The sequence below is a fragment of the Marmota monax genome, unplaced genomic scaffold (assembly GCF_021218885.2).
Source record: "Marmota monax isolate L192 unplaced genomic scaffold, Marmota_monax_Labrador192_F-V1.1 WCK01_AAM20220418_F8-fsc00205, whole genome shotgun sequence".
In the NCBI taxonomy this organism is placed as follows: Eukaryota; Metazoa; Chordata; class Mammalia; order Rodentia; family Sciuridae; genus Marmota; species Marmota monax.
Genome location: NW_026692417.1, coordinates 393,863 through 409,692, shown reverse-complemented (window position 1 = coordinate 409,692; position 15,830 = coordinate 393,863). Strand labels below are relative to the sequence as shown.

General features: G+C 44.6%; 3 protein-coding genes across 3 annotated transcripts; all 3 read right to left on the bottom strand.

Moving 5' to 3' along the window:
• Window positions 1–3,219: 3,219 nt before the first annotated feature.
• Window positions 3,220–4,689, bottom strand: Krtap29-1 (keratin associated like protein 29-1). Its single transcript, XM_046442863.2, has one exon. The coding sequence runs from the start codon at window positions 4,652–4,654 to the stop codon at window positions 3,668–3,670; it is 987 nt and encodes a 328-aa protein (XP_046298819.2). The 5' UTR covers window positions 4,655–4,689; the 3' UTR covers window positions 3,220–3,667.
• A 3,296-nt stretch (window positions 4,690–7,985) lies between these two features.
• LOC124091581 (keratin-associated protein 16-1) lies at window positions 7,986–9,864 on the bottom strand. The gene has a single exon (XM_046442654.2). The coding sequence runs from the start codon at window positions 9,825–9,827 to the stop codon at window positions 8,370–8,372; it is 1,458 nt and encodes a 485-aa protein (XP_046298610.1). The 5' UTR covers window positions 9,828–9,864; the 3' UTR covers window positions 7,986–8,369.
• A 4,558-nt stretch (window positions 9,865–14,422) lies between these two features.
• On the bottom strand, window positions 14,423–15,376 carry LOC124091580 (keratin-associated protein 17-1). The gene has a single exon (XM_046442653.2). It carries the CDS (start codon window positions 15,333–15,335, stop codon window positions 15,009–15,011), a length of 327 nt encoding a protein of 108 aa, XP_046298609.1. The 5' UTR covers window positions 15,336–15,376; the 3' UTR covers window positions 14,423–15,008.
• Window positions 15,377–15,830: the final 454 nt, after the last annotated feature.

Genomic DNA, 15,830 nt, shown 5'->3' with positions numbered 1-15,830 from the left:
GGGTTGTTTGGTTGTTGGTGTTAAATTTTTTGAGTTCTTTATACATCCTGGAGAGATTAGTGCTCTACCTGATGTGCATGTGGCAAAAATTTGCCCCCAAAATGTAGGCTCTCTCTGCACCTCATTGATTGTTTCTTTTGCTGAGAAGAAGCTGTTTAGTTTAAATCCATCCCATTTATTGAATCTTGATTTTATTTCTTGTGCTGTAGAAGTATTGTTAAGGAAGTTGGGGCCTAATCCGACATGATGGAGATTTGGGCCTACTTTTTCCTCTAGAGGGTGCAGGGTCTATGGTCTAATTTCTAGATTCTTGATCCACTTTGAGTTGAGTTTTGTGCATGGTGAGAGTTAGGGGTTTAGTTTCATTTTGCTGCATATAGTTTTCCAGTTTTCTCCCCACCATTTGCTAAAGAGGCTATCTTTTCTCCAATGTATGTTTTTGGCACCTTTGTCTAGTATGAGATAACTGTATTTATGTGGGTTTGTCTCAAGTGTCTTCAATTCTGTACCATTATTATTGTTTGTATAAAAGGTATAAACAACAGTTTGGCCTTGGTGAATAGTCTATGTACATATAGACATGCAACACATCACATTCCACTTTTGTCATTAAGCAGAGTGTTGTTATGATCCTCAATGTGTCCATGCATGTATAATCTGCTGCTTCTAATTCTACATGACATTATAGAGTGAATCACCATGTATGGCCTACATGTTCTCCCCATGGTAGACACCTTTAAAGTCCCTGTCACCACAGAAATGCCACAGTGAGCATCCTCTATGTATTTCCCTATGGGCTGGTGTAAGAACTTCAGAGGAATATATCCTCAGGACCAGAATTTCTGGATCAAGTAGTATGAATTTATATAATTTACATAAATTGATCCAGATTGTTTTTTAAAAATTGTCAAACAAGCCAATAATTCATCAGCAGTCAGAAGGATTCCTATAAAGTCACATGCTCAACACTACATAGCACAGGATCTATGCCCTATGAGCCAAATGCCACCTGTAGCATGTTTTTGTAAATAAATTTGTATTAGAACTCAGCCACACTCATTTGTTTATAAGTTTCTTATTGATGCTTTCATGACACAATAGCAAAATTCAGTAATTGGGGTAGAGACCATGTGCACCACTAAGCATAAAATATGTATTATCTGTGCCTTTAGAGAAAAATGTGCTAAGCTCTGATATTCTTTTTTTTTTTTGCTAGTAATTTACCTATAAGATAGTATCTAATTATTTTAAAATTTGGATTTCTCCAAAAAATACTACTTTTGAGCATCCTTTCATGGGGTTTTTTAGTTTAAGGGTTCATTTTCTTTAACATTCCATTCATATCTCAAGGTACTTTTCCTTTTCTATCAGTTCCAGGGGTGTGAGAGGCTTTAGTCTTAATCCATTAGAGAATAACTAGAAGTTCATGGAAAATACAAAAGAGTCCTGAGTACAATTAATCTAACTCCTTCCTTTTTCATAGATTAGGATCATGATCTTGCAAAAGGTCATATGGTGAGTAAATGTCCAGGGTGGGACTCAACCTTCTCCTTTGAAACTTGGCCCAGGGTTCTTTCCTCACTACCACCTTGAACTTCCCCTGTGGGATGCATTTCCATATTAAGAATACCTATACTTGGACTCTCAGTGAGATCATGCTGTGAAGTTCTAAATAGAGGTAGACATGACTCCTGCATCCTTTGATCAATGTTTTTTCAGTAGCACATTAGTTTAACCCAGCAGGCACCTAGCTCTCCAGCAAGTCCCATTCTCCCTACAAAGAAATTTCCCTAAATTGTGTGGAGAAAGAGTAAATATGGAGGACTGATATTGACCAAATTATCATGTGCATATACTAACACATAATAAAAAAAAATCCCAGTATTATGTATAATTATAATGCATCAATTAAAAATATGGTTTAAAAAGATAATTGCTGAACCTTAAAAAGAAAAAGAAAAAAGAGCTGTGTAGATCATGGTCCTCATCTATCTTAATCTTGATTGGCATTTCCATAGGATGCTTTGACTTGAATGCTAATGGTTAATGCACTGATTATTTTTTGCTGCTTTGCAAATAAATTTTCCAACTACTGATGGGGCAGTTGGATGTGCCCTGTGTCTCATGCAAATGATCAAATAAATGATTTATTTTAATTAGGCCCATAACACTTTATCAAATAAGGTTCATTTTATGTCTTTCAGCAAAACAGAAGTAGTGCCATATGTGTAGATAGTTCCAATGGCTCATGGTTCTTGGATACTTGTTTCTGAATCCTGTTCACAGAAACCAGAATATACATACAGACCAATACAAGAACTAAAACTGCTAATTGAGAATTGATCAATAATAGAATGGAGATTCCAGAAATAAATCTATAAATATATCCTTATATTAAATATTCCTATAGTCAGCTGATTTTAGACAAGAGTTCTCAGATCATGTACTAATGTTTTCTGTAAAGGGCGCTAGAATAACTAGGTGGCCACGTACAAAAGAAACCTGATTTGTTACAGTGGAGGATCATGGCCTTTCAGTTTCAGACTTAAATCAATGTATTTCACAGACCAAGAGTCCCTTGATTAATGGAGAGGCCAGATCCCTTTGAGGAAGGACCTTATACCAGTGCAAGCACATACTATAAATTTTCCTCTAAAATTTCCCCAAAATGCAACTATTTTAAAAAATATTTAGGTTCAATAACTACATACCAGACATATAAAACAGGTTCTAAATTTTCCTTCAACTAATTATTTTTAAAACGGACTCTTAAAATTTCAAAAACATAACCAATAAACCAACAAAAAAAATCTAGTGTTTTAAACTTTGTTTAAGTTGGTCATTAAGTAAATTGATCATTAAAACCAGTGTTAAGTGAATTAACCCTAAGCTAGTCTCCATGTTTATTTTAACCTGTGGCTTCCCTGAACCATTTCTGTCTTTGGTTTCCCAAGTCTCCTCATTATGGGGCATCTGAGGCCACTCAATTCAAAAGAGCTCTTGGTGGTGAAAAGACTGAAAGCCAGTGAACTACTTGTCCTTTTTCCCTTCCAGCTTGAGCATCTATAATTCCTGACACCTGTTACCCATTCAGACCAATGAAAACCCTCTGACTTGAAGGACTCAAGGTCACTGTGTTCAAATGCAACCTGAAAGAAATCTAGGTAGTGGCGTGAGGAAAGGAATGAAAGCACTGTATGAGTCTTATGCATTGCACTTAACCACACACATTTTTATTATCAGTTGGCAGCAAAGGAGTCTTCTGAAAGATTGGGAAGCTTCAAAAACAGGACAAACTGGACAGAAAGCTTTGCTGACATGAAATGAATTGACAACATCAGGAAATGCAAGCTATAGAGTGGACCATGCTTCCTGAAAAGTTATCCTCAGTTAGGAAGGATGTCTCAATGGCTATCAAGTTCTCTCCTGAGCACCTAGAGAGAATATGGAAGGTGGACTCTAAAGACAGAGAGCAGTAACATTTGTGCTCCACAGGAGGTACGCACCCACAGGATGGCTATGTACATATAGACAGTAGCACAACCTCAGAGGAGGTGTGGAAAGTACTCCATCAACGACGCCTTGCTTTACAGAAGCTGGACTCACAGCTGGGTGGGCCAGAAGTTGCCAAGCAGGAACTTACTTTGCACAGACCTGGGGAAGTTGGCTAGAAGCAACTGGAGCCATCACTGGATGATTTTCCTAAACCTGTCACACAGCAAGGTGGTTGGCAGGAAGGGGATTTGCAGCCACTTTGTTTGCAGGAAGTGGATCCACCACAAGTCTGTTGGCCAGAAAGCATGGCGCCACAGGAACCTGGTTTGCAAGAGTTCTTTATAGAACATGGGAATTGGCAGTGAGCCACTGGCTGGCAGATGAAAGATACAGAAGGAGCTGGATGGCAGTGAAGTGGCTGACAAGTAGAGGGCACACAGCAAGAAGGACTGCAAGAACTAAACACACAAGTCAATGGCTGGCAGGAAACAGGCATGCAGGGAATTGATTGGCAAGGCTTGCAAATGTAGCAGATGGGTTGGTAATAAGTAGATTTGCAGGGCTGGACTTCATCACCAATGAGTTGACCCGAACCTCCTTGGTAGCAAGGGGGTTGGCATGAACTAGACTCACAGATGACTGGTAGGCAAGGCGTTTCAGGACAGGGAGTTACTTCAGAGCAGGATGGCTGGCAGGAGCTTGTATCACAGCAGATTGATTGGCCACAAGGTACCTGGCATGATCCAGATGTGCTGACAGGTTCCTGGCAGGAGCTTTGTTGACAGGGGCTGACATCACGGCATTTTATCTGACAACCAGTGGATTCCAAGCAGGATGATTGACATGATGAGACTGGACAAGCAGACTGACCAGTGCCAGATTCACAGCAGCCTATGCGGGAACAGATGGGTTGGCAAACAAAACCCACACAAGAAGTTTCTGGAAAGCAGGTAGATTGACAAGAAACGGGTTCTGTGCTCCTTGGAGCACTGCTGAATGGCTGACGGTTTTCTTGACATGTAACCAGTTGCCATGTCCTGCTCTGGCAGGAACTGGGCAAACAGATAGCATTTCCGAAGCTGCGATTCTTTGGGCATATGGCAGTGGTCGACACAGCTGGAATGGCTGGGCTATTTCCAGGACAAGAGCCGTCTGTCATGGTGCTGATGCTAACCTTGCTGGGAAGTTGGAAACTCAGTGTATCTGAGTTCAGAGGACATCTAATCCAGAGGGGTTTTTATAGTCCTTTACCAGGGGCGTGGGTACCAAGGCATCTTTCCTTGTTATGGTTCTTATTCATTTGCAGGCAAACATCTGATTAGAAAGCTTCAGGAGCCCAGCAGATAACCCTACTTAGAAAACATTTCTGTAAAGCTGGGAGCTTTCTTTGCCAACTTTGAATTCATTGATGCTGCTCCGGGATGAGCTGTCTCTTTTACAGGTTACTCCCCAGCCTCACTGAAGCAGGTATCTCCCGTACACCCTCTCATCAGGAGGCCTCCCCCACGCCAAAGCACCTGCTCTTCCTCCAGGAATGCAGTTCTACACCATCCAGTCCGGAAGTGAGGCTCCAACCCTACTGGGAGAGAGGGTATCCAGGATAAGGAAGAGAAAATTAGGCAGTGGATCCCAAAGATACATAGTGTTCTTTTTCTGGGACCTTGCCATTTGGCTTTCCTGAAAATTAACCTTATTAGTACTGTGACCAATGATAACGACTCCAGAGTTTCCACCTACTTCATACTCTATGTACCACACTCTTGACTGCACTTTTCATCTATCCTCAAAATGACCTTAGTAAGTGTAATCGCCATCGCTATATCAGAAGTGGCAAAACTAACTCAGAGGATCTAAATCATGTTCCCCAAATGTGCAAGTAATGAAGCAAGATTCAAGCCTAGCTAAACTGGCCCCCAAATCTCAAATCTCATTATTTATTAGACCTCCTAACTTTGGGGAGGTAGGAAAGGGACAACTCTGATAGTGATCAGAGGCTGACATTTGTACAGCAGAATGCTGGCTCATAAGCATATTGGCCAGGACGGGAGCTGGGGACCATCAGTCCACTGTTGTGATTCTCATCATCAGTTAGGTCAAACTGGTTGACTATTTACCCTCCTTCCAATACACCCAAAGACAGTCTTTTAATTTGGAAATTTTAAAAGATGCAAATATTTCATCAAGAAGGATTAGACTCATATTATGGAGTCAGCAGCATATGAATTCTACAAATAAAAAAGCACAACATTCAAAAGGAATTATCAGGATATTACTGCAAAGTAGTTGTAGAGTTAAGTCAATCTTCGCCAAGAGGTATTTGTGAAGGCTTTCCTGATCCTTCTCCTTTTCCTCTGGGCTTGTTGTGGCTCTGCAACACACCAGCCAGCTTCAGCATTCCACACAAGTCCATGTCCTGGCCCGGATCAGGTTGGATGTGTGCAGTGGAAAGACAGTGGCTTCGGATGCCAGGCAGAGCTGGTCTCGATTTCTGGCTCAGCCACTGACTCACTCTGTTGGACACGTTAGCTAATCACCCAAGTTGTCAAAGTCCCAGGATTTCACTAGCGGCATTTGTTGTTTCTTGGGTGATTTGCATTCTTCTTTGGCTGCCTCACAAATTAATAAAAATGTTGGAAATTCTGGTCCTTTTCAAAGTGCCAGATACAAAATGCTTTTTCCTTTCACCTCTGCTAAAGAAAAGAAGTAGTTTTCCAATCAGAGTGTTGTCTAGAGAGCATTCACCCTGGTCATCAGCCATAGCCTTTTATGTCACATCACGGATCATTTCTAGTGCTCACTTTCTCATCTCTGATCATCTTGTCATCTTTCAAAGTGCAGGGATCCATGCACTGCATTCTATTTGCACCCCAAAACGACTCATCTCTCACTTGAGAGGAAATACTCTGGATCTTACCACATAGGTCAATAAAAATGGGAATATGAGTGTGTTTGAAAAAACACATCAACTTCAATCTGAAAAAAAGTCTAGAACATACCACTTGTACAGTTTTAAAGCAATTCATTTTTCACCCACTTTTCTCTGATTCTTGCTCTCAATTTTATGTTCTCTATTGAGAAACCTCTTAATAGAAAGAAAATCAATTTTGCTGCAGTTTGAGGCACTAAAAACATCTAGTGTCACCAAAGATGTCTTATAACCTCATCAAGGAGTGTGGTGACCCCTAAAAAAATCGGTGACTTTGGACCAAACTGGGTTTTAGTTATTTGTATGCTACTTGCTAAGTGACTATCCCCAGTCGTGCGTGTGTGTCTATCTCTGAATATTACACAAATGTATATACACATATAACGTATATGTATATACGTGCTCGTATACCCATACATACATATGTGTGAGTGGCTTTGCCTCTCAGGGAATGTTTGGCAATGTCTAGTTGGCAGAGACCAGGGGTGCTGCTTAACACCCTACAATGCACAGTTCAATTCCCACAATTACAGGATCCAAAATGACCATCATGCCAAAGTTGAGAAGTCCTGGTCTAACCCCTCCTGTGCTTGGGATGACTCAAACTGCACCTCAAGGGCAACAGATAGCCCTCTATTCTGGGCACTTAGTGAAAGAGGTACCTGCTTTGAAGAGACTCTGTACTTGAACATTGTAAAAGGATACATATGAAGTTTACGCAAAGAGTGTTTGTGGGGATCAGGAGAACATAAGGAAAGTTCTTCCATAAGAAATCTAGGTTACTTGAACTTCCTTGTTGTGCGTATAACCTATTTGTTGTTTTCATCCCACTTTGGTCCCAAAAATAATTAGCTTCTTCCACAGTCTCTCTATATCCAGGATCATGTTCTTTCATTGAATTCCCCACACCAAGGCCAGAGGGACTTTCCAAAACCCAGTGCTCTTCATGTCCCTGCCCTGCATAACCTGATGACACCTTCACATCAGCCCTGCACCAAACTCAAATACCTCTGTCTAGCATCCAGATGGGCAGGTTGCTTCCTGCTCTCTGACTTCTGGACTCACCTCTCCCCTAAGGACACCTCTGCCCCAGCTTCACCTAATGAGCAGCTTGCTCACAAACAGATTGGCCCATTCATTTGTACATGTATTTCCTGCCTAGAAATCTTTTCCTTCTCTGTAACTGGTTAATTCCTACTTGTGCTGAAAGATTCAGCTCCAGTGTCACATCCCTCAAGAATTCTTCCCTGGTACCCACTGTGTCTTGCTGAACTCATGGGCCCTGTTATGAGCACAAAAGAATAAAATTAATGTCTCATCACCTATTTGTCATGCCACCAAAGAGCGAGCTCCTTGATACTTGAGGACTCATTCCTAGAGCCTAAGCAGTCCATAGCACTATCTAGTAGCTAGCTAATGCTGGCTGGCTGGATAAGTGGATAGGTGGATGGATAGATGGTGGGTAGATGATGGATGGGTGATTGGGTAGATGGATGAAACTACTCTTAAAGAAAAAGAAAGTCTCTAGTGAGACTATGACATTAACTGGAGAACAGCAAGCCACTTCAGCTTAGCCACATTTATTGGACAGTTAAATACATCTCATTGCAGATGTCCCCAAGGAACATGAGTACACACCACATGGGAGCCCATACATATGGACAGAAAACATTTGGTGTCAGGAAAAAGTCTGGTGATGTGGCAAAACAGCTCTTCTCAACTGAATGGCAGGAGAAGACTAGAACCCAGAAGATCCTCCTCACAGTGACCAGCAGGCCTTTATTTGGATCATTAGACTACTGACATTTCTGGGGAGTTCTTAGAAGCATAAGCAGATGATGTAGAGAGTAAAGATTCTGGCTAAGTCATAATGCACTTTGCAGAAGGCAGTCAGGTTTTCTCTTCAGCTTGTGGCTTGCTTTGCAAGAATTGGTGGGCTTGGGCCAGTTTAGCGGTCGGCAGGCTTGCCAGCAGCAGGCAGAGGGGCTGCAGCCTCACGGGTGGGTGAGCTGGTGGGTTTGGCCTCAGAGGGTTGGCTGGGGCTCTCCTCGGAGACTTCCGGCTTGCAGGGGGTTGAGTCAGCGCAATCGCAATCGGGTTGGCTGGACGTGGACTTTTTGCACTCGGGTTTACAGGAGTCACGGTCAGAGCAAGGCTGGCGGGAGCAGACGGGGCGGTAGGAGTAGGACGTGTAGCAGGTGGGGCGGCGCAGGATGGAGTAATACGGGCGATAGCATGAAGGACGGTAGGAGATGGATGTCAAGTACGGCTGCCTGAAGGTGATGGGTCCCGAGCAGATGGGACGGTAGATTGAGCGGCAAATCGGACGGTAGGATACCGAAGCACTGCAAGGCTGTTTGCAGGAACTGGGTATGTAGAAGGTTCTAGGAGGACACACTGGCTGGCGGATGGCAGATGCAGAAGACCCCGGGCGGCAACAGAGAGGTTGGCAGGAGGTGGGTGGGCAGGACACAGGCTCACAGCAGACAGAACGACAGCGCTTGACCATGTAGCAAGGAGGTTGGCATGGGCTGGGCACACAGACACATGGCGAGCAGGGGCTGGGCTCAGAGCACACAGGTTGGCAGATACTGGAGACACCGCATGAGGACTCTTGGCAAGTGCTGGAAACACACGGTGGTTCACAAGGACTTGGAACACAGCAGACAGACTGGAGGCAGACAGGCTCACAGACCAGAGCCATACAGGTGGCTGGCTGGCAAACTTGGGGCTCTGAGCAAGGTGGCTCACAGGGACTGGAGTCACAGCAGACAGGCTGGCAGCTACTGGTGGCAGAGCAGACAGATGGACAGCAGCTAGGCGTGGGACACACTGGCTGACAGCACGTGGGCTCACAGACCACAGGTTGGCAGGAGCTAGGCACGGTGCATACCTCTGAACAGCAGCTGGGCTCACAGATGACTGGCTGGCAGCAGGTGGGGCTGCAGAGGATGGGCTGGCAGGAAGCGGGCACGCAGAGCACTGCTTGGCAGGGAGCCGTCTCACAGCACACGGGTTGGCAGCAGCTGTTGTCAGAGCAAGAAGGCTCACAAACAGTGGCCTCGCAGCACACAGGTTGGACACAGCTGCTCACGGAGCAGGAAGGCTCACAAATGGTGGCCTCTAGGCACACGGGTTGAACGCAGCTACTCACAGAGCAGGAAGGCTCACAAATGGTGGCCTCGCAGCACATTGGTTGGCAGAAATTGTTCCCGGAGCAAGAAGGCTGACAGCATTGTGAGCTGCAGCTAGATGACCCACAGCTATCGTCACAAGTCACCAGCTGCCACGTCTGGCTCTGGCAGAAACTGGGCAAGCAGATGGGCCCTCCACAGCTCACCTCAGTGGAGCAGAGAGACATGGCTGGCAGGGAGGGACATTTTCTAGAACAGCAGCTGCCAGACATGGTGGAGATACCTCTGCGTCCTGTGAGTGCTGGGAGGGAGCTGCCTGACTGGGCCAGCCTGGCCTGGCCCTCCCTTTTATACCCCCTCACTGCTGAGTGCTGTTGGGGGCCCCTGCATCTTTTCCTCATTGCTGTTGGGGCCACTTTGCCACTTTGCCATCTTATGATGCCAACATTTGTTGATCTAGAAGTTGTTTATCTCCCCATAAAGCAGATGTTTATTTATTGACTTGCTAAATTTGGAAGCCTCAGAGCTACAGGTAGTCTTGGAAGAAGCATCATCACCTCCAAGATGGAGGGTCTATATTTCCTAGCATCATGAACAGGGAAAGAAGGAAGGAACTTACAATTTATCCACCTTCTAGTCATCCGTACTGAGCCTTGGGTTGGGCACAGAGGATGACCACATGAATGAGATCTGCTCACCCATGCTCCTGGGTCTTTCTCTGTAGTGTGCAAGCAAACTCACCACAGTGCAGGGATCAGCTTCACAAAGACACACAGGGATTAGCAGAGAAAAGCAGGGATGAACTCATTCAGGGAACGGACATCTACACTGGATGTTAAGTGACTGTCCCTTATAACAACAATCTTATTTAAAAACCATCAACAATGAGGCAGAAATATTCCTCCTCATTACAGATGAAGAAAAAGGGAGGAATCTGAAAGGCTAAGTCACTTGCTGAGGATGACACACAGCCTGTCCCCTCATCTAGGGCTGCTGCCCCTTCTCCTCGGCAACCTGTGTGGATTGACCTTTCTTAGGAGAAAGGTCATCACATCAGAGCCACACATCACAGGCTCAGCCTTGCCTTGAAAGCACTTGGTCCAGCTTCTCTGCTTCTCTTCCTTCTTTTCCTTCCACCCATGTCTATCCCAAGCATTCTCTCTGCCTTTTGGAGATTTTGACCACTGTGCTAGTCATCCATCCACTCTTGCTTCATTACTGTAAGCAATCATTCACTCTGTGTCTCTTGCTCATCCATTCAACTGAGCTAACACTGAGTTCTATGTGAGGGATACTAAAAGAATGAGTTGCGCTGGGTACAGTGGTGCAGGCCTGCAATCCCAGCTGCTCAGGAGGCTGAGACAACAGGATCACGAGTTCAAAGCCAGCCTCAGCAAAAGTGAGGTGCTAAGCAACTCAATGAGACTCTGTCTCTAAATTAAAAAATGCAAAATAGGGCTGGGGAGGTGGTTCATTCATCAAGTGCCCCTGAGTTCAATCCCCGTACCAAAGAAAAAAAGGAGTTGCAATTTCAGCCAAAGGAGCACAAGTGGAGAAGAGAGATTTGCACATCCATAAGCAATGATGGATTACAAGCGCTATGATAGCGGGATATACAGATGCTTTCAGGGGCAAAAGGGGAAATACCAACACTGTTTTGGGGAAGTTAGGATAGCCTTCTCAAGGAATATGATGGCCAAGTTAAATCCTCAAGGGAGAAGGATGAAAGACTGGCAAGAACTGGAAAAAGATGAGCTGCAGAAACCAAAGACACAAAAGCAGAGTGTATTTGGGGAGCAGCTAATGGTTTAACCTAGCCAGAATGGAGAGCACAGGGTACGTAAGGACAGTGGTGGTACTAGATTGGTTCCCAAGTACCCCCGTCGTGTAAAGCCTTGTGAACCATGGGTAAGAAGTCACATTTTATAATGGTATCTGGGGGTTAAGGAGTCACTTGATTGGGTTTGCCCTTTGGAACTGTCTCTCTGGATATGGAGAGGAGAGGAAAAGAGGAAGAGATTCTTCTTCATAGTTCATATCATATAAGATATGATATCATATATAAGTACCATCTGGGCTAGGGCTTCTGTCTATTCACTGATGCATACCCAGAACCCATAGCAGTGTTGGATACATAGGCAGTGCACAATTAATATTTATTGAATGAACAAATGAGAACCTCTGTGAACAGCTAAGAAGGGCCTCCCTTGGTAATTCAAAGAAATCACTACCTCTACTCATGTATCAGGGAGATGTAGCCATGAGCAATAGAATAATAAGCAGCTCTGAGTCACCATCACTCAGAACAGACCTACTGGCCTCTTGGCAAGTCTGTCACATTGGTATGCACCTGCTCTAGCTGTGACCTTATCCTGAGGATTAAAAACTCAGTTCCTATTAGGTTAATTCCATCCAGAGCAAAAATTAATTAAACATTAGAGTCTGAAGCTAAACCAGGGTGGAGTCAAATCTTATATTCTTTCCAAACACAGGGCATATTAATACCAATGACATTTTTAATAAAACCAAAAATTGAAATGACAATAAGCTATGGCTGTATGATCTAAAATGGCTATAAAATTAAAAAAAACTGGTAATATCAAGTGTTTTCAAGGATATGGAGCAACTAAAATTCTCAGATATAGCTGGTTGGAATACACAATGGTATATCCACTTTGCAAAGCAATTTGATCATTTCTTACAAAGATAAACATTCATGTATCATTTACCTAGCAACCCAACTCCTGGGTATCTATCTGAAATAAATGAAAACATATGTCCATGCGAAAACTTACAAGTGTTCTTAGCAGCTTTTTTCATAATAGCCCAAAATTCAAAACAATCCGAATACCCATCGATAGTGAATAGGTCTTTAAGTGGAGTTTATCCATACAGTGGAATACCATTCAATAAAAAGGAACGAACTATTGATATCTGTGAAAATATGGACAAATATTAAAAATGTTACACCAAGTGAAAAAAATAGTTTACACTGTATTGTTTCTTTTATATGGAATTCTAGAAATGGCACAGTGTCTAATGACATAGAGAACAGACTAAGGATCTCCAAGGGCTGGCAATAGGGAACCGACTGAAAAGGGGAGAATTTGGGAGATGATGGAAAAGTTCATGTCTTGAGTGCAGTAGTGATAACACAGGTATCATATGTACAATGGTCAAATGTCATCAAACTGTATTCTACACTATATGGGTAACAGAGATAAGATCATAGCTGAGCTAGATCTTACTGGAGATTGTGCTGTGCTCTCGGCTCTTGAGTCTTTGCAAGAGAGGATTTCAAGCAAGATCACAAGACTTATTAAAAGTGTAGCAAAGTTTGTTAGAAGAGAAAGAACAAGAGTGGGGACATCACCCTCTAGTGAAAGAGTGTCCTCTTAAGACAACGACAACTCACTTCTTTGTGATCTCAATTTTACTGGGGTAAGAAGGGAGGTTTCTGGAGAATCCCACCCAAGCACCACCTCTTAGCTGTTAACTGACAGTAGGATTGTGTCCGATTTTTAAATCCCTACTGCATATGTTTCTACCTAAAGGATCTCCCAGTTATTTGGGTTTGTATAAAGGTCACAAAGGCCTTCTTTCATCCACGTCCAGCCTGGAGCAGGGTGACTTGTGTTCTTTTTATCATCAGAGGAGTTTTTGAACTTATATTCCTCAACCTTGGGAGGAAAGAACAACCCTAGAAATAAAAAGCTCATTAGTCAAGGGCTGTACCATGCTGTTAGCTTTTTTAAACCACAGCAGGATCGGAATGGCCTAGGAAAGTCGCTTCAAAGAAAAATGTGCCGAGAGTGAGCACATAGGCTTTATCTCCATGTGCTCACTGCACATGTCTGCCTGCTACCTAGCAGTATCTCAACAAAACTGACTCATAAAAAATGAAACAGAACATTTTTTAAAAGCAAAAAAAAGTAGAATCAGCATAATTCCAGTTGTAAGTATGCTGGCAAAAGATAAATCTCAGTAACAAACGCTAAGCATTCAGAAGGCTATTGTTTCTTCTTTATATTTTTCTATAGCTTTTTGTATTTTTAGGAATCATTGATATAATAGTTCTGATTTCCTGTTTATCCAATGGAGCATTGTTTTGTAGGAATGAAAACAAACATTGTTTGTCTAGGGCAAGAACACATTTAGTTTTCTTCCACGTGTGGCTGAAGATCACTTTCAGCAAAAGGCCAAATCAATTATCTTTTGGGGTTTAACTTAGCTGGGCTCACACACCAGCATCAAGCCCCCTAGCAGATGTGCACCTTCCCCTCCTCAGCAGAAGAAATACAGCTAGCTCCAAAGCAAGAAAAGCCAAACTGAGCCAGATCCTGGGGCTGGAGGAGGAGCTGAGTTGCCCAGAACTTCCCTAGGACCTGTGTCACACAGCCTTGCCACAGGAATCCCATCCATTCAGAACCAAACCTGTTTTTACCAAAGCCTCCTTCCCTGGCTTTTCCAGAAAGTTCTGAACAAGCCAGAAGGCCTCCTGCTGAACTATCCTAGGAAGACTGCTGTCCAAAAGGAAGCCAGGCCCTTCAATCAAGACCAGATTTGTCCAGCGTCAGTATTGACCACAGAACTTTTAACAATACAGGTCCCAGAGTTCCCTAGACCCTACAGCTAATGGATAACAATCTCCGGCAGTGAGGCCCAAATTTCTGTATTCTTAAAAGCCTCCCCAAGCAAATGCCATGCAGCTGCCACATACATCCATGCATCTCTAACTTCAATGCAAAGAATTACCTAAGGTTCTTGCTAAAAACACAGATCCCCACACCAAGCCCCTGTGGATTCTGGTTCTGTATGCAGGGGCAGGTTCTCCAGTTTTAATTAGACCCTGGTGATTCTGGTACAGGCAATCCACAAAGCACATTGCAAAAGTCCTAGCCTGGATTGCCAGAGTAAATTTTCCTAACCAATCCCAGGAGGGGCTGAAGGAAGAGGCAAGAGGACTGACGGGGTTATGCCAGCACACTTGAATTTATTAAAGGGTTAACAAAGTTTTTTTATTGTTTTCTCTTTGGGGTTTTTTTTTTGGGGGGGGGGGTGGGGGGGTCTTTGTTTTATTGTTTTTGTTTTGTTTTTTTAACTCCAAAGCAACAGTAAGCTAGAGAGGAAGATCAGTCCCAAACACCTTGAATGAGAGAACGTACAGTGACAAGACATCGAACTTCATGCAAATAAGGCCTTGGAAATTCATCCTTTGAACTCGGGGCTCACTTCCTTGAGACCCAGTTTTAATTTCTCGCCAAGAAACTGGGCTATTGCTCTCAGCGCCTCGAAGCACCAGGGCAGGCGCTGGAGAAACAGCCCTCCTCTACAGTCGCGGGAGAGGTCCATGTCTTGCGGGCAAGGAGGGCTGTGGAGAGGAGGGGGTCTCCAGCTGGAGCAGATGGAGGCTGTCGCTGGCACCGCCTCCGTGGTAGGTAGGGCTAAGGTCTTCATTTCGTGTCGCATACAGGTGTGGGCTGGCAGCACACAGGGCCCGAGCAGCTGGAGCCCGAGCCGCAGCAGCTGGAGCCACAGCAGCTGGAGCCGCAGCCCCCGCAGCCTCCACAACCCCCGCAGCCTCCGCAGCTAGATCCACAGCAGCTACTCCCACAGCCACAGCCTCCGCAGCCACAGCCTCCGCAGCCAGAGCCTCCGCAGCCACAGCAGGAGCCACAGCAGCCGCAGCAGCCGCAGCAGGAGGGCTGGCAGCAGCACTCCTCACAGCATTCTTGTTCTTGGGTGCAGCAGTTGAAGCAGTCCCCTGGGCAGCACCCCATGGTCCCAGCCGGTCAGCTCGCAGGTCAGGAACGCGGCCGGAGCTCCCCCAGGTCTGACAAGTGGCCAGCCGGACAGCAGCTTTTATATCCCCCCTCCCGGGGATGTAGGCACGAGAGACAGGATGTTTGCTTTGTTATTATTTATGCCCGTTTCCATAAGAACGTCTCATTAACTGGCTGTTTATTTTCCAGCCCCGAGTACCTCGACTCATAAAAAGCCCCACTCGTCCCAACTGCTATTTGTCCAGAGGGTAAGAATACATCTTTCAGAAAGACCTGTCATTAGCCGGGGTTGAGGAGAGGAAGGGGAAGCTGGCCACAGATGGGGGCTCTGGAGTTGGGGCCCGGCTGCCACACCTTCTCTGGGGCTAAGAGAGGACCCTCAACACTCAGCAGTGCACCTTCTGTCATGGATGTGGGTCCTGGGAAACCAGAGCTGAAGCTGGAGGCCCAAGTTCCTCCTGCCACCCGCAGAGGCTGAGATTGAAGGTCTGA

Bases quoted from the DNA above. Each gene is read 5' to 3' on its own strand.
- Krtap29-1 (XM_046442863.2), bottom strand. From the start codon at position 4,654: ATGACAGACGGCTCTTGTCCTGGAAATAGCCCAGCCATTCCAGCTGTG.
- LOC124091581 (XM_046442654.2), bottom strand. From the start codon at position 9,827: ATGTCTGGCAGCTGCTGTTCTAGAAAATGTCCCTCCCTGCCAGCCATG.
- LOC124091580 (XM_046442653.2), bottom strand. From the start codon at position 15,335: ATGGGGTGCTGCCCAGGGGACTGCTTCAACTGCTGCACCCAAGAACAA.